At 41.0% G+C, this 18709-nt stretch overlaps 1 protein-coding gene across 3 annotated transcripts in view; it reads left to right on the top strand.

Annotated features, from left to right (window-relative positions):
- The window catches only part of TRAF5 (TNF receptor associated factor 5), a 93425-nt gene that overhangs the window by 61036 nt on the left and 13680 nt on the right, over window positions 1-18709 (top strand). For all 3 annotated transcript variants that reach the window (XM_064273234.1, XM_064273236.1, XM_064273235.1), the window contains 2 exons: window positions 13268-13369; window positions 17875-18039. In XM_064273234.1, the coding sequence (XP_064129304.1) occupies window positions 13268-13369; window positions 17875-18039 (267 nt within the window). The remainder of the gene's footprint in view (window positions 1-13267; window positions 13370-17874; window positions 18040-18709) is intronic.

The raw sequence follows: 18709 nt of genomic DNA, 5'->3' as shown, positions 1-18709 counted from the left end.
TAAGAGATTTCCCCGACTGTGCCACTTGTGTGCTCTATGATCTATATTAATATCTGAGGAGTCACATATTTAGATATTTCCACCACTGAACCTGTACCTGCCAGTGGGTGTGTTCCCTTATCCCCTCCCTCACATCTTGTCATATCTGTCTATGTACGTATGTATCCATTCATAGATCATTGTTTGTTGATTCTATTGTTGCAGGATTGTCTATGCTATAGTAGTTACCATAGTTGTCCTTTATTCCTGCGTCCCTCTCAGTGGCCTCTCTTGCCTTGGTCATCTTGTGCTGACTTCTCCCATATTGCGTATTGCCTTTCCCTGCACCAGTATTAACTCGTGTCTATTACCTCTAGGGTCGCTATCAGTCGGAATTGACTCGACGGCAACGGTGTTTTTATTTTCTCATTGGTAATTTTCCTCCCTCCCCCTCCCATCCCTGGTAACCATCAAAGAGTGTTTTTTTTTTTTTATTACCTCTAGGGTCGCTATCAGTCGGAATTGACTCGACGGCAACGGTGTTTTTATTTTCTCATTGGTAATTTCCCTCCCTCCCCCTCCCATCCCTGGTAACCATCAAAGAGTGTTTTTTTTTTTTTTTTTTTCCCTGTGCGTAAATCTTTTGCTGTTACTTTAAATAATAGGGTTTCCAAGGAGCAGCTGGTGGACTTGAACTGCTGACCTTTTCATTAGCAGCCAAACTCTTAACCACTGGGCCACCAGGGCGCCTTATAAAAGCGGTCTTATACAATATTTATCTTTTTGTGATTAACTTATTTCACTCAGTCTAATGCCCTCCAGAATCATCCAAGTTGTGAGATGTTTCATGGATTCATCATTATTCTTTGTCGTTGCCTGGTATTCCATTGTGTGTATGTACCAAAATTTGTTGGTCCATTTGTCTGCTGCTGCTTCTGCCTTGTTCTTATTGTAGATAATGCTGCAATGAACATAGGTTTGCATATGTCAGTTCGTGTCACGACTCATTTCTTTAGGTTACATATCTAGGAGCGGGATTGCTGGATCATTTGGTATTTCTATTTCTAGCTTTTTTGAGGAATCGCCATACCGTTTTCAGTAGCGTTTGTACCATTTTACATTCCCAAAAGCAGTGGATAAGAGTCCCTATCTCCCCACATCCTTGCCAAAAAAAACTTTTTTTTTTGATTAGTGCCAGTAATGTTGGGGTGAGATGATATCTCATTGTAGTTTTGATTTGCATCTCTCTCTTTTTTTTTTTTTTTTTAATTGCTAATGCCACTGCATGTCTGTCAGTTTGTTGTAGTGGTGGTCTGCATACTGCTGTGATACTGGAAGCTTTGCCCCTGGTATTTCATATACCAGCAGGGTCACCCTTGGTGGAAAAGGTTTCAGTTGAGCTTCCAGACTAAGACAGACTAGGAAGAAGGACATTTTCTCTTAGAACAAAGTACAACCTTGAGTATATCCCACCTGAATTTAGAGGCCATCTTAAGAATAAATTTGACTTATTGAATGCTAATGACCAAAGACCAGATGAGTTGTGGAAGGACATCATACATGAAGAAAGCAAGACGTCGTTAAAAAGACAAGAAAGAAAGAAAAGACCAAAATGGATGTCAGAAGAGACTCTGAAAGTTGCTGTTGAACGTAGAGTAGCTAAAGTGAAAGGAAGAAATGATGAAGTCAAAGAGCTGAGCAGATGATTTCAACGGGCGGCTTGAGAAGACAAAGTATTATAATGACATGTGCAAAGACCTGGAGATAGAAAATCAAAAGGGAAGAACAGGCACAGCATTTCTCAAGCTGAAAGAACTGAATAAAAAATTCAAGCCTTGATTTGCAATATTGAAGGATTCTATGGGGAAAATATTAAATGATGCAGGAAGCATCAAAAGAATATGGAAGGAATAGTCACTGTACCAAAAAGAATTGGTTGACGTGTGACCGTTGCAGGAGGTAGCGTATGATCAAGAGCCAATGGTACTGAAAGAAGAGGTCCAAGAAAAAAAAAAAAAAGGCAGTGGCAAAAAACAAGGCTCCAGGAATTGGCAGAATGCTAATTGAGATGTTTCAACAAATGGATGCAGCACTGGAAGCACTCACTTGTCTGTACCAAGAAATTTGGAAGACAGCTACCTGGCCTACCGACTACAAGAGATCCATATTTGTACCCATTCCAAAGAAAGGAGATCCAACAGAATGCAGAAATTATCAAATAATATCATTAATGCCACACACAAGTAAAATTTTGCTGAAGATCATTCAAAAACAGTTACAGCAGTACATTGTCAGGGAACTGCCAGAAATTCAAGCCAGATTCAGAAGAGAACATGGAACGAAGGATATCATTGCTGATCTCAGATGGATCATGGCTGAAAGTAGAGAATACAGAAGGATGTTTACCAGTGTTTTAATGACTATGCAAAAGCATTCGACTGTGTGAATCACAACAAATTATGGACAACATTGTGAAGAATGAGAATTCTAGAACACTTAATTGTGCTCATGAGGAACCTGTACTTAGACCAAGAGGCAGTCGTTTGAACAGAACAAGGGGATACTGTGTGGTTTAAAGTCAGGAAAGGTGTGCGTCACGGTTGTATCCTTTCACCATCCTTATTCAATGTGTATGCTGAGCAAATAATCTGAGAAGCTGGGGTATATGAGGAAGACCTCAACATCAGGACTGGAGGAAAGCTCATTAACAGCCTGTCATACACAGACGATGCAGCCTTGTTTGCTGAAAGTGAAGAAGACTTGAAGTACTTACTGATGAAAATCAAAGACCGTAGCCTTCGTTATGGATTACACATCAACGTAAAGACAACAGAAACCCTCACAAATGAACCAATAAGCAACATTATGATAAATGGAGAAACAATCGATGTTGTTGAGGATTTCATTTTACTTGGATCCACGATCAATGCCATGGAAGCAGTAGTCAAGAAAATCAAAGGACACATTGCATTGGGCAAATCTGCTGCAAAAGACCTGTTTAAAGTGTTCAAAAGTAAAGATGTCACTTTAAGGACTAAGGTTTGCCTGACCTAAGCCATGGTGTTTTCAATTGCCTTGTAAGGATATGAAAGTTGGACAATGTGTAAGGAAGACCGAAGAAGAGTTGATGCCTTTGAATCATGTTGTTGGTGAAGAATATTGAATATACCATGGTCTATTTTTTTACCAGAAGAATGAACAAATCTGTCTTGGAAGAAGTACAGCCACAATGCTCATTAGAAGCAAGGATGGTATCTTGGTCATCTAGTGCTGCTGTAACAGAAGTACCACAAGTGGATGGCTTTAACAAAGAGAAGTTTATTCTTTCACGCTCCAATAAGCTAGAAGTCCAAATTCAGGGTGCTGGCTGCAGGGGAAGACTTTCTCTCTCTGTCAGCTCTGGAGGAGGTCCTTGTCATCAGCCTTGCCTTGGTCTGGGAGCATCTCAGTGTAAGAACCTCAGGTCCAAAGGATGTGCTCTGCTCCTGGCACTGCTCCCTTGGGGGTATGAGGTCTCCCCTTTCTGCTCCCTTCCGTTTCGTTTTTATCTCTTGAGAGATAAAAGGTGGTGCAGGCCACACGCCAGGGAAACTCCCTTTACATTGGATCAGAAACATGATCTGGGTAAGAGTGTTACAATGCCACCCTAAAGCTCTTTAACATAAAATTACTGTCACAAAATGGAGGACAACCACACAATACTGGGAATCATGGCCTAACCAATTTGACACATGTTTTGGGGGAATACGATTCAATCTGTGAGAGATGGCAAGACTTTGTCTCACATGCTTTGGACATGTTATCAAGAGAGACCAGTCCCTGGAGAAGGACATCGTGTTTGGTAAAGTAGGGGGTCAGTGAAAAAGAGGAAGACCATCAAGATGGATCGACACAGTGACTGCAACAGTGGGTTCAGACATAGCAATGATTGTGAGGACGGTGCAGGACCAGGCAGTGTTTTGTTCTCTTGTCCCTAGGGTTACTATGAATCAGAATCTACTTGACGGCACCTAACAACAAAAACAATTGCTAATGATCATGAGCATTTTTTCATGTTTGTTAGTAGCCTGAATGTCTTCTTTGATGAAGTGACTGTTCATATCCTTTGCCCATTTTTTAATTGTGTTATTTGTCTTTTTTTCTTTTGAGCAGTTGAAGTTTTCTGTAAATTTTAAAGATTAGACTCTTGTTGGTTAAGTCATAGCAAAAAAAAAAAAATTTTTTTTTTCCGTTTTGTAGGTTCTCTTTTAACTCTTTTGGAGAAGTCTTTTGATGAATGTGTTTTAAGTTTTAGGATGTCCCATTTATCTAGTTAATCTTCTGTGTGTGAATTTTTAGTTGTGTTTGGTAATCTACTTATGCCACATATTAGGGCCCCTAGCATTGCCCCTAATTTTACTCCATAATTTTTATAGCTAAAACTATAAAATAAAAAATATAAAAGTTTTATATTTAGGTCTTTGATCCATTTTGAGTTAGTTTTTGTGTGTGGTGTGAGGTATGGATCCTGTTTCATTTTTCTACGGATATTCAATTTTGCCAGCACTGTTTGTTGAAGAGACCGTCTCTTCCCCATTCGGTAACCGTTATTCCTTTGTCGAAGATCAGATATCCATAGATGGATGAATTTGCGTCTGGGTTCTCAATTCTGTTCCATTGGTCCATGTGTCTGTTGTTCTACCAGTACTAGGCTGTTTTGACTACTGTGGCTGTATAGTTCTAAGATCAGGTAGTGTGAGGCTACTGTCTTAGTTATTTAGCACTGCTACAACAGAAATACCACAAGTGGATGGCTTTAACAAAGAGAAATTTATTCTCTTTCAGTCTAGTAGGCTAGAAGTCCGAATTCAGGACGTCTGCTCCAGGGGAGGCTTTCTCTCTCTGTGGGCGTGGAGGAAGGTCTTTGTCATCAATCTTCCCCTGGTCAAGGAGCTTCTCAGTGCAGGAACCTCCGGTCCAAAGGAAATGCTCTGCTCCCAGCATTGCCTTTTTTGTGGTATGAGGTCCTGCTGTCTCTCTCCTCGCTTCTCTCTTTTATATCTCAAAAGAGAATGGCTTAGACACTATCTAATCTTGTAGATCTGATCAATATAACTGCCACTAATCCATCTCATTACATCATGTTAATAGAATTTACAACACATAGGGAGATCACATCAGATGACAAAGTGGTAGACAATCATACAATCCTGGGAATCATGACCTAGCCAAGTTGACAGATATTTTTGGGTGACACAATTAAATCCATGACAGCTTCCTACTGTGTTTTTTTTTTTTTTTTCTTTTAAATAAAGCTTTACTTATTCAGGGCCTCTTTCTCTTCTGTATAAAGTTAGTGATTAGTTTTTCCGTCTCAGTGAAGAATGCTGTTGAGATTTGGATCAGGATTGCATTATATCTGTAAATTGCTTTGGATAGTATTGACATTTTCACAATGTTTAGTCTTTCTGTCCAAGAGCATGGTATGTTTTTCCATTTATGTAGGTCTCTCTTGGTTTCTTGCAGTGGTGTTTTGTAATTTTCTTTGTGTGAGTCTTTCGCATCTGGTTAGATTTATTCCTGAGTATTTTATCTTTGGTGGCGGGTGTTATAAATAGTATTGTTTTCCTGATGTCATTTTCACAGTTCTCTTTGTTGATGCAGAGGAATTGAACTGATTTTTGTACGTTATTCTTGTATCGTCCCACTTTGCTGAATACTTCTCTTAGTTCCAATAGGTTTCTTGTGGAGTCCTTAGGATTTTCTATGTATAGGATCATATCATCTGTGAATAGGGATAGTTTTACTTCTTCCTTACCAATGTGGATGTCCTTTATTTCCTTTTCTTGCCTTATTGCTCTTGCCTGGACTACCCATAAAATGTTGAATAAGAGTGGTGATAAAGGGCATCCTTGTCTGGTTCCTGTTCTCAGGGGGAATGCTTTCAGATTTTCTCCATTGATGATAAAGTTGGCTGTTGGTTTTGTGTAATTTCCCTTTATTATGTTGAGGAATTTCCCTTCTATTCCTATTTTGCTGAGAGTTTTTATCAGGAATGGGTGTTGGACTTTATCAAATGCTTTTTCTGTATCAATTGATATGGTCAGGTGATTCTTTTCCTTTGTTTTAATTATATGGTGGATTATGTTGATTGGTTTTCTATTGTTGAACCAACCTTGCATGTGTGGTCTGAATCCCACTTGGTTGCGATATATTATTTTTTTTATATGCTGTTGTATTCTGTTGGCTAGGATTTTGTTCACAAGTTTCACATCTATATTCATGAAGGATATTGGTCTGTAGTTTTCTTTTTAAATGGTGTCCTTGCATGGCTTTGGTATTAGGGGTATGCTGGCTTCATAGAATGAATTCAGGAGTATTTCTTCCTTTTCTTTTTCCTGGAATACATGAGTAGAACTGGTATCAACTCTTCTCTGGATGTTTGGTAGAATTCTCCAGTGAAGCCGTCTGGACTGGGGCTTTTCTGTTGCTGCTGGGAGTTTTTTTTTTTTTAATGACCCCTTCAATTTCTTCTTTTGTTATGGGTCTGTTCAAATTTCCTACCTCAGTTTGTGCTAGTTTAGGTAGGTAGTGTGTTTCTAGAAATTTGTCCATTTCTTCTAGGTTTTCAAATTTGTTGGAGTATAATTTTTCATAGTATTCTGTTATGATCCTTTTTATTTCAGTTGGTTTTGATGTAATGTCACCCATCACATTTCTTATTTGGGTTATCGGTATCTTTTACTATTTTCTTTTGTCAATTTGCCTACTGGTTTGTCAATTTTATTAATGTTTCAAGAAAACAGCTCTTAGTCTTCTTGATTCTTTTTATTGTTTCATTTATTTCTGCTGTAATTTTTATTATTTCATTTCTTCTGATGACTGTGGCTCCTTTTGCTCCTCTCTTTCTAATTGTTTGAGTTGTAGGGTTAATATTTTGATTTTTGTTCTTTCTTCTTCTTGATGTGTCCATTTGTTACTATAAATTGACCTCTGAGCACTGTTTTTGCTGTGTCTCACAGGTTTTGGTATGTTGTGTTTTCATTCTGTTTTGATCATTGGAATTTTTTAATTGCATCTTTGATTTCTTCTGTTACCCAGTAGTTTTTAAGTAGGGTGTTATTTAGTTTCTATTTATTAGATTTTTTTTCCTTGCTGTTCCTGTTTTTAATTTCTACTTTTATAGCATTGTGATCAGAGAAGATGCTTTGTATTATTTCGATGTTTTTGAATTTTTTGAGGCTTGCTTTGTGGCCTAAAATGTGGTCTATACTGGAGAATGATCCCTGAGCACTGGAGAAGAATGTGTACTTTGTCACAGCTGGGTAATGTACTCTGTATCTGTCTATGAGGTCAAGTTGGTTGATTGTGGTATTTAGATGTTCTGTGTCTTTCTTGAGTTTCTTTCTAGTAGTTCTGTCCTTTACGGAGAATGGTGTGTTGAAGTCTTCTAGTATTGTTGTTTAAGTGTCTATTTCTCTTTTCGGTGCTGTTAGAGTTTGTTTTATGTATTTTGGAGCTCTGTCATTGGATAAGCGTGTATTTGTTATGGTTATGGCCTCTTGGTAGACTGACCCTTTAATCATTATGTAATGCCCTTCCATGTCTATTATAGTGGATTTTGCTTTAACATCTGTTTGATCAGAGATTAATATTTTGCTGCTCCTCTTTTTTGATTGTTTTCTTGATATATCTTTTTCCATCCTTTAAGTTTTAGTTTATGTATATCATTGTATCTAAGGTGTGTCTATTGTAGGCAGCATATTGATGGGTCATGTTTTTTTTATCCATTCTGCTACTCTCCATCTCTTTACTGGTGTAGTTAAGCCATTTAAGTTCAGCGTGATTATCCATAGGTATGAGTTTATTGCTGTCATTTTCTTACTTTTTATTTTGTGTGTGTATGTGTGTGTGTGGTGTTGATGGCTTCTTTATTCTGCTTAATTTTCTGTGTTGAGTTTTTTTTAATTGTGGCTTGTCTTTTCATTTCCTTAGTCCTTTTTGGTTTTGTGTGTACTGAATCTTTATGATTTCCTTCTTTTATATTTTGATGAGTAGGTTTGTTGACTTTCTTTGTGGTTACCCTGAAATTTACCATTATCTTCCTAAGTTTAAAGGAGTAATTTATTTTTTGATATTGCCTTGAAGTCTCTAGTTCTGTTTTCTGTCTTTTAGCTTTATTTTATTTGTAAGAGCTCTTTATCTGGGTTAATACCTGTCTGATGTAGTCATGTGTTTTAATCTCGGGTTGTTGTCTGGTATGTTGTTAGTTTTCTTTCCGAACAACTCCCTGTAATATTTCTTGTAAAGTTGGTCTGGTTTTTAGAAATCCCTTTAATTTCTGTTTATCTGGAAATGTCCTAATATCACCATCATATTTGAGGGATAATTTTGCTGGATATATAATTTTTGGTTGGCAGTATTTTCTTTCAGTGTTTTATTTGTGTTACCCCATTGCCTTCTTGCCTGCTTAGTTTCTGCCAAGTAATCAGAACTTAGTCTTATCGATGCCCCTTTGTAGGTGATGTTTCATTTTTCCTGAGCTACTTTCAGGATTCTTTCTTTCTTTTTAGTTTGGAAAGTTTATTATATGTGTTGATGTTCTTCTATTGGTATCTATCCTTTATGGGGTTCATTGTGCTTCTTGTGAGGTTATCTTCTTACCTTCCATGATATTAGGAAAGTTTTCTGTCAGCATACCTTCAACAATTTCCTCTGTACTTTTTGTTGGCTCCTCCCCTTCTGGGATTCCAATCACGTCTAAGTTATTTCTTTTGATGGTGTCCCACATAACTCTTTGTCTTTCTTCATTTTTTTTTTATTGTTCCTCGAACAGATTGGTGTCAAGGGGTTGGTCGCCTATTCCACTGATCCTATTTTCCTTTGTTTCAATTCTACTCCTGTGACTTTCCATCGAGTTGTCAATTTCTGCAGTTTTATTGTTACACTTCTGGATTTCTAGTTGCTGCTTCTGTATTGGAGACACTGGTGGCGTAGTGGTTAAGTGCTACAGCTGCTAACCAAAAGGTCGGCAGTTCAAGTCCACCAAGTGCCCCTTGGAAACTCTATGGGGCAGGTCTAGTCTGTTCTATAGGGCCGCTATGAGTCGGAATCGACTCAACAGCAGTGAGTTTGGTTTTTTTGTTTGGTTTCTGTATCATTTCCAATTGTCTATTTATTTTGTTCTTGTATTGTTTTCCTGATTTCTTCTAGTGTTTTGTCCGTGATTTCCTTGGTTTTGTCTGTGTTTGCTGTAGTTTTGTCTGTGTTTTCCTTGATTCCTTTGAGGGCCCTATACATAAGTCTTTTGAATACCGTATCAGGAAGCTCCATTACCTTTTCTTCCCCAGGGAGGTTTTCTGGTTCTTTATTTTGGTCATTTTCTGGGGCCATCCTGCCCTGCTTCTTAGGTGGTTTGCTATTGTCGGTTGTCTCCAGGACATTAAGGGGTTATTGTATTTATATTTTATTTGTATAATTGTTTTGTGGGTCATGGCAGGTGTGGCTGGAGTGGTGCTCTGGTCACTGGACTGGCTGTGCTTCCTGTCTTTGGGAGGGTGGAGTGGTGGGTAGATATGAAAGTTCAGGTCTCTGGTTACTGATCTTGCAGGGCAGCTGAGGGTGGCTTGATTGAGCTTTGGTCTCTGCCTGTCTTTGGTTCAGTGGTTCAGGAGCAGGGAATGATGCTGTCCATGCAGGTGGAATGGCCAGTGTGGTGGGCGAGTGGTGGCATGCTCGTCACTTCTTGCTGGTTTGGGGGGGACTTGTGGGTGGCAGGGGGCGCTGTGAGGGGACAGGCACACAGGTGCTCTAACTCCACCTCCTCCTGGGTAGGGGCAGGGAGGAAGGAATGGCAGGTGAATGTTCCCTCAGTCTTGCTGCATCTATTTGTCGGTGGCAGGAAGAGGGAGGAAGGTGCAGTGAGTGGGTATGCACACACTCACTGGTCTTCAGCCCTGCACTGGGCAGGGGGAGGGAGGAAGGGGCCTCGGGGGGATGCATATGTAGTTCCAACTCCTCTGCCCCTCACTGGGCAGGTTAAGGGATACAGTTGCGCCTGGTGGATACACACACAGAGGTGCTTCCTCATGTCAGGCTGGGGAGGGAGGAAGGGGCTGAAGGGGGGTGTGTGCATAGTTGTGGCTCTTCTGCCCCTTGCTTGGTGGGTTAAGGGATGGAGTCATGTGTGGTGGATGCGTGCATGGTGATGATGCTTCATGTCAGGTGGGGGGAGGGAGGAAGGAGCTATGGGGGTGTCTTAGTCATCTAGTGCTGCTGTAACAGAAATACCACAAGTGGATGAATTTAACAAACAGAAGTTTACTCTCTCACAGTCTAGTAGGCTAGAAGTCTGAATTCTGGGCGTCAACTCCAGGGAAAGGCTTTCTGTATCAGCTCTGGAGGAAGGCCCTTGTTATCAATCTTCCTCTGGTCTAGGAGCTTCTCCACACAGGAACCTCGGGTCCAAAGGACACCCTCTGTTCCCAGCATGGCTTTTTTGGTGGTACGAGTTTCATGTCTCCGCTTGCTTCTCTTTTTTATATCTCAAAAGAGATTGACTTAAGCACTACATAATCTTGTAGACCTCATCGATATAATTGCTGCTAATCCATCTTGTTACATCATAGTGATAGGATTTACAGCATATAGGAAAATCACATAAAATGGGGGACAATCACACGATACTGGGAATTATGGCCTAACCAAGTTGACACATTTTGGGGGGACACAGTTCAATCCATGACAGGGGGCATGCATGCATGGTCACGGCTCTTCTGCCCCTTGCTGAGTAGGTTAAGGGATAGAGTCACACCTGGCGGATGTGCACACAGAGATGCCACCTTGTGCAGGACGGGGGGGAGGGAAGAGGGAGTGGTAGGTGAGCTTTTTGTTGTCCTGCTGCCACTGGGCCCTTGGAGGGGGAGTAGGTGGCGGGCAGGCACAAACAAAAGGGCTAGCCTAGTTGCGCTCATTGGGTGGGCAAGGGGAGTAGTGAACAGGATTGGGTGGGGTAGGAGGGAAGAAGATAGGCTTATGTTGTGGTTCCCCAGTCAGGCTGGTCAGGAGAATGGGGAGTGCGTTCCTCCAGCTAGGACACACAGGTATCAAGGCACCTTGTGTCTGCTGCAGCCAGTGAGCAGGACCTGTCTTCTCTCGAGTGCGAGAGGTGGAGCACCCAGGACTGGTTGGGTAGGACAGTTCTCACCGACACTCTGCGGGCCCACCAGTTCATGCACACCACTTATCCCTGAGGTCAAGTACTGCTGCTCCTGAGTACCTCTGGTTCTGAATCTGGTACCCTCCCTGTCTCTGCTTCTTTCCTTGTGTGTCTATAGAGTTCTCTGTCCCTTTTGGGAAAGTTGTGAAGTTGCCCTGCTATTCAGTTCACCCAGGGTCGCTGCTGGCTTTATCTCAAGTTAGCTGCAGCGAGCCGGGACGGCTAACTGAGCTCCTCTGTGCCATTCCTCCTCTTTCGCTGCTTTCCTTGTTCCTTGTAGTCAGTGCTGGGTTCAGTCCTTAGACTTTTTTTAATGTTCAGGGTTCCTGGATTGTTATCTGCTTCGGTTTTACTTGGTTTTTTGGGTCTTTGGCATAGGAGCATGTTATGGTGCTTGTGACTAAGCCGCCATCTTGGCTCTGCCTCCTCATTGTGGTTTTGATTTGCATTCCCTAATGACTAATGATGTTCAGAATCTTTTCATGTGCTTGTTGGCCATTTTGTATGTCTTCTTCCGAGAAATGCCTATTTAAATCCTTTGTCCATTTTTTAAATTGGGTTATTTGTCTTTTTATTGTGGAGTTGTAAGAATTCTTTTGTGTATTCTGGATACGAGTCCCTTGTCAGATACATGATTTGCAAATATTTTCTCCCCTTCTGTGGGTTATCTTTTCTCCCCTTCTGTGGGTTATCTTCGTTTTCTTGATGGTGTCCTTTGAAGCACAAAAGTTTTTAATTTTGACGAAGTCCAATTTATCTTTTTTTTTTCCTGTTGTTGTTATGTGTTTGTTGTCATATCTAAGAAACCATTGCCTAACCCAAGGTTACGAAGATTACTCCTTTACAAGTTCCTTTTAATCTCATTTATCTTCCTTTGAAATTACACTCAGACATCACCTCCTCCAGGAAGCTTTCCCTGAGTACCTGGTCTGATGTACACGTTCATTCTCTATACGCTTATCACGCATTTTTCAAATACCCACCAGAGAACTGTGCTGTATTTAGTGTCTGTCTTACCCACTGAAGCAGGATTTGTCAAACTACAATGCTTGGTCCAAATTCAGGCCGCTGCCTGATATTGTGTGGCCCGTGAGCTAAGGATAAGGTCCCTGTGTGTCACAAACAGTGTATGCTTGTTTGCTAACCTAAAGGTTGGCAGTTCAAACTCAGCCAGTGGCACCATGGAAGGCCTGGTGATCTGCTTCTGTGAAGATTACAGCCAAGAAAACCCTATGGAGCACAGTTCTACTCTGTAACACATGGGGTTGCTCTGAGTCAGAATTGACTTGATAGCAACGAGTTTGGTTTTTGGTTTATGAGCCAAGGATGGTTTTTACATTTTTAAATGGTTGAAAAGAATCAAAAGCAGGGTATATGGGAACTCTGTACTATTTTTACAACTTCTGTGAGTCTTAAACTCTTTCAGAATAAAAATATATTTAAAAAATCAGAAGAATAAGATGATTTCATGACATGTGACAATTGTATAAAATTCAGATGTCAGTGTCTGTAGATAAATAACGTTTTATTAGAACACAGCCATGCCCATTTGTTCACGTATTGTCTATGGCCGCTTCTGCAATGTCAGAGTTGAGTAGTTGTGACACAGATGCTATGTGGCCTGCAGGGTCAAAAATATTTACTATCTGGCCCATTACAGAGAAAGTTTGCCAACTCCAGACTTGTGTGGAAATAGCAAGTCAGTAGAGCTTAGGTGACACTAATGATGAGTAAGTTATATGAACATTACCTTGGGACAGGAAGCTGAAAGCATCCTCTTGGTCATAGCCCTACCTCCTGACCTTTGAGCACGTGGGGTCATGTTCACCCTGCGATTCTCTTAGCTATAGCCTGCTGCTCTGGGCAGCTCTGAGTTTCCTGGTGTGTGCATCTGGTGGCTTGCCAGCAGTATGTACGTAAGATAGCCTTTTCTTTAAATGTGGTGGTGAGTCTGATATTTCCATTCCAACCACTGTCTGGAAGTTTCCACCCAACTTTGGAGGTGAACTTAGAGACCAAATTATTAATAGATTTCTTTGCACTGCCGTAGAGTTGTAGAATTATGTATGACCTATAATGTTTATATTTTAGGTGTTTAAAGACAATTGCTGCAAAAGAGAAGTCCTCAATTTATATGTATATTGCAAAAATGCTCCTGGATGTAATGCCAAGATTATTCTGGGGCGATACCAGGTTGGTATTACTCATGAACAATATTTGCCTTTATCATTTTTCCAGTGACATGTATTGAACATCTGTATGTGACAGTTACCAAGCTTTGTGGGGCATTCACTGAGTTTACTGCCAGAAAATTCCAGGGCTTCAAAATGGTTCTTCCCAGCTCAATCATGGCCAAGGAAGTGACACTGGAATAGACCCGAATTTTTTAAATTTTGGTGGACTGGAACCATAACTGGAATAGGAAAAATTACAAGTTGAAGTCCTGCTAGAAACTTAATTGCCCTCTTAGAAAATAAGAACAACATATGTGTTGCATACCAACCACATCTCTTGCTTGTGGAATTTTGCGCAGAGTTGGAAATAGTGGTACCCTGCTCAAAGATGGCGGCCGATCATGCAGCTTTGGATGCGTATCGCTCTCCTCAGTCCTCATAATTCAATAATTCAGGCTCCTGAAAGGGCTCCCTGTGCTTCTTCTGAGTCTCTTATTCTCCAGGTCTTTGACCCATAATTTTTAAAAATTTGGGTCTGCTTCAGTTTCATTTCATCGGCCATAGCTGCACTGGTTCGAACTGGTTTGAAGCCCTGGAAAATTCACAGTCCAGTGACATAGTTAGCTGCAATGCATCATGCCAGGGCTAAGGTGTGGGTGGAGAAGTTCCTTCTGTATAAACACATGGAGGATATGCCACGTGTGTTAGACCTTAATTTATGGGCTAGGAATCATGGAGCCAAGAGATAAGGTATGAGGCATGCTAGGCAAAGGAACGCACAAACAAGGTTCCATCACACTGATGGAACCCTGAAGGATTTGGCGGCCTATTATGGGAGCCAGTGAGAACCCTATGGATCACAAAAGTCCAATCTACAACCCATTGTGGGGATGGCTCAGGACCGGGCAATGTTTTGTCCTGTCGTGCATGCTGTCACCATGAGTCAAGGGCTGATTAGTCAGCAGCCAAAAATAGCAAGAAAGTTTGGGAGCAAGAGGATGGTTGCAGATGGTGCTGATCTGAGACGTGATTATGATGTACCCTTCCCAAAAGCATTTGCTCCTCACCAAAAGCTGTGGTAGATATTGCCCAGCGGCTCTGTGCCCTGGCCTCTCAGAGTTTATGATCTAATGTGAAGATAATGTGGAACACATCAGAGATTGGATGTGCTTTAAAGGTGAATCATTAATGTGAGATGCAAACAAGTGAGTATTTTCTGTAGGTAAAGGGGAGTTGAGTTCCTTTCAAATGAAACTACCCCACCTTGCTCTTCCCTCCAGCTGGAGAAGCAGTTCTTAGTGGAAAGCTACAATACTGCTTTCTGGCTCTTTATAGAAAAGCTGTAGCAGATGTGCTGGCTTTGCCAGGACAGGCTCCTGGAGTTGATCACACTATGAATGAGTAAGACTCAGGCTTCCAGGGAATGACTTGGAGGCTGCTGTGATTTACCCTTCCCACCCACATATTTTGGAATGCATATTTCAGGTGATTCAGTGTTTTCTCTGTTGCCTCTAAACTCCCAGGCACTGAACTGTGTAAATCATTCTGTGTTAACCCAGGGATTTTTTGGTGGTCACGGAATGTTTTTCTGCTCTCAGATGACAGCCCCTCACCACTTGCTTTGAATATTAGTTGATTGAAAACGGCCCATTTCCCAACTTTGTTGTCACTCAGACTGAAAAGGAAATGAGGCTCAAAAGTGGCCATTGAACAGCTCTAGTAACCAGATCATAAGCTTCAGGAGAACAGGGGCTGCATTCTTTCCACCTGCTTCTTCTGTATCTTCCCCTCATTCCTGTTCTTCCTTTTCTAAGATAGGATCTTACAGGAAGCAGAGTCTTGATGAATGTCGACTGCTTTGGTGAGAGTCGAGGGGGTAACACCAATGAATTTTGGAGATGTGGATTGCAGTTGTCACCACTTCCTTCTTGGAAGCACTAAGGGGCAGTTCTACTCTGTCCTGCAAGGTCGCTATGAGTCAGAATCGATTCTACAGCAATGGGTTTGGGTTTTTTTTTTTTATTTAATAGAGACAAAGGAGAATAGCTACAGTGAAACCCATGAGAGCTGGAACTCTATGGGACAGCCTTGTTTTTCCAGGTCTCACGAGTTTTCCACCTTTGACAGGGTGCAGTCTTACCACTTTTCTTTTTTTTTTCTGTATTAAGAATCTTACTTCATAGACTCCCAGGAAGTGTTTCTTTTTTTATTTTATATGACAGGAAAAGAAACCAAACAATTTTTTATGATTTGCATGTTTATTCAAATTATGTACAGATATATGCAAAATATTGAATGCCGCAGGAAGCTTCAAAAGAAGATGGAAGAAATACACAGTCACTGTACCAAAGAAATTGGTTGACGTTCAGTTATTTCAGGAGGTAGCATATGATCAAGAACTGATGGTATTGAAGGAAGAAGTCCGAGCTGCACTCTAGGCATTGGTGAAAGCCAAGGCTTCAGGAATTGACAGAATACAAATTGAGATGTTTCAACAAACAGATGCAACACTGGAAGCGCTCACTCGTCTATGCCAAGAAATTTGGAAGACAGCTACCTGGCCTACCGACTGGAAGAGATCCATATTTGTGCCCATTCCAAAGAAAGGTGATCCAACAGAATGCGGAAATTATCAAACAATATCATTAATATCACACTCGAGTGAAGATAGTTAAAAACAATTGCGGCCGTACATCGACAGGAAACGACCAGAAATTCAAGACAGATTAACCAAGGGGACATGGAAGGAGGGATATCATTGCTGATCTCAGATGGATTTTGGCTGAAAGCAGAGAATACCAGAAAGATATTTACCTGTATTTTATTGATTATGCAAATGCATTCAATTCTGTGGCTCATAACAAATTATGGATAACATTTTGAAGACTGGAAATTCCAGAACACTTAATTGTGCTCATGGGGAACCTGTACATAGACCAAGAGGCATTGTTTCAAAGAATACAAGGGGATACTGATTGGTTTACATCAGAAAAGGTGTGTGTCAGGGTTGTATCATTTCACCATACTTATTCAGTCTGTATGCTGAGCAAAATAATCCAAGAAGCTGGCCTATAGGAAGAAGAATGCTGTATCAGGATTGGAAGAAGACTCATTTAAGGACCTACAGTATGCAGATGGCATACCCTTGCTTGTTGAAAAGGAAAAGGACTTAAAGTACTTACTGATGAAGATCATAGACTACAGCCTTCAGTACGGATTGCACGTAAACATAAAAAAAAAATTCTCATGACTGGACTAATAATAAACAGCATGATAAACAAAAGATTGAAGTTGTCAAGAGTTTCCTTTTACTTGGATCCATAGTCACGCCAATGGAAGCAGCAGTCAAGAAATCAAACAATACATTGCATTAGGCAGATAGCTGCAAAAGACCTCTTTAAAGTATTGAAAAGCAAAGATGCCACTTTGAGGATTAAGGTGCACCTGACCCAGGCCGTGGTGTTTTCAATTGTCTCATATGCATGGGAAAGCTTGACAGTGTATAAGGAAGACTGAACAAGAATTGACACCTTTAAATTATGGTATTGGTGAAGAGTATTGAATATATCATGGACTGCCAGAAGAACAAACAAATCTGTCTTAGAAGAATACAGACAGAATGTTCCTTAGAATCAAGGATGGCAAGACTTCATCTCAGGTACTTTGGACATGTTGTCAGGAGAGATCAGTTCTTGGAGAGGACATCATGCTTGGTACAGTAGAGGGTCAGCAAAAAAAGAGGAAGACCCTCAACAAGATGGATTGACCTAGTGGCTGCAACGATGGGCTCAAACATAGCAATGATTGTGAGGATGGCACAGGACTGGGCAATGTTTTCTCCTCTTGTACATAGGGTCACTATGAGTTGAAACCAACTTGACAGCGTGTAACACCAGAAACATGTCATCATCCTCTAATGATCTTGCTAAGAATATTTCTTGATTTTACAAGTCAGGCCATTCTCAGCTTACTTGGGGCCTGGGATCCTGTATTTTGTCTACTTCCTTTTCTGTCTCATTTCTGAAACAGCTTCCTCTCTCTTCCTTTTCTTTCCCTTAATTCTTTCCATTCCTTTGTTTAGTTAGGTATGCCATTTCCCTCCCTTTCTTCCTTCTGTCCTGCCTTATCATCTGGGGTTGGGGATAGAAGATGCAAAAAAGAAATAAAAGATGTTCTTGAGCAACTGGTAATTTAATTGGCAAGCCTAAGAAAAATAGGTAAGAACCAAGAGAATATGAGCGTATTACTAGATAATCTAAAGCAAATCAGTACTCTTCCCTCTTTACCCATCTTCCCCTGCCTTCCAGCTTCGACCAAACAAAGTTGGCTCTCACTGCTTCCAGTTGTTGCAGCTCACTGTGCTGAGGCAGGAGGAGCCAGAGGCTGGGAGCCTGCAGGCAGAGGCGGCTGGGCTGTGCTCTTCTCTGCCCAGTGTTCTCTCTCCCCCAGTAGGCCTTCCCCGATGGCTCCCCCTCCTGCTGCCCTGGATAATGGGTGACACTGGCTTGTTGTTACTTGTTGCAGGACCACCTTCTGCAGTGCTTATTTCAAGCTGTGCAGTGCTCTAATGAGAAGTGTCGGGAACCAGTCCTACGGAAAGATCTGAAAGAGCATTTGAGTGCATACTGCCAGTTTCGAGAGGAAAAATGCCTTTATTGCAAGAAGGATGTTGTGGTCATCAATTTACAGGTAGAAATAACAGTCCTCTTTATGGGGCTGCATTCCTCCTGAGCAGTCACAGTGGATCAAGTGGCATACCAGGAGCCCATTTCTGGATTTACATCTGTGTAGAATCAGGTCTAAGGAATAAGTTTATCGGTTTGGAAGAGGATGGTGAGAATAATGGCACAACTTGAAGAATGTAATCAGTATCCCTGAATTGTACATGTGGAAATTGTTGAGATGGCATATTTTTTTAATGTATATTTTCACCACAATTTAAAAAAAAAAATAAGTTTATCTGATCTGAGAAAAGTTCTGTGAAAAGCTTAAAACCTTCTCATTGGCAGGACCTTATTTATCATCAGCAAAAAATATGATTTGCACAGTGTGCAGTTCTATAAGGAGTGATGCTGGGCCCTGGGTCACAGGAATTTAGCGACACTGTCTGCCCTTAGGATGTGCATGGTCTAACAGGTAGGGTAGCATATAGGCACAAAAAGAGAGCACAGGGTGCCTTCTACATGTGCCAAGGGACCCACACTGACAGCTCCTGCAGTCTGTCCTCTGTGAGTCCTGTACCCTCTGACCTTCTTTTATACATATATAATTTTATTTATGTTGTTGTTGTTGAGAATATACAGAGCAAAACATACACTAATTCACCAGTTTGTACATGTACGCTTTAGGGACATTGATT

This window comes from Loxodonta africana, chromosome 20 (genome assembly GCF_030014295.1).
Source record: "Loxodonta africana isolate mLoxAfr1 chromosome 20, mLoxAfr1.hap2, whole genome shotgun sequence".
Lineage (NCBI taxonomy): Eukaryota > Metazoa > Chordata > Mammalia > Proboscidea > Elephantidae > Loxodonta > Loxodonta africana.
The sequence above is the reverse complement of the archived record's forward strand: the minus strand, read 5'-3'. Positions and strand labels throughout refer to the sequence as shown.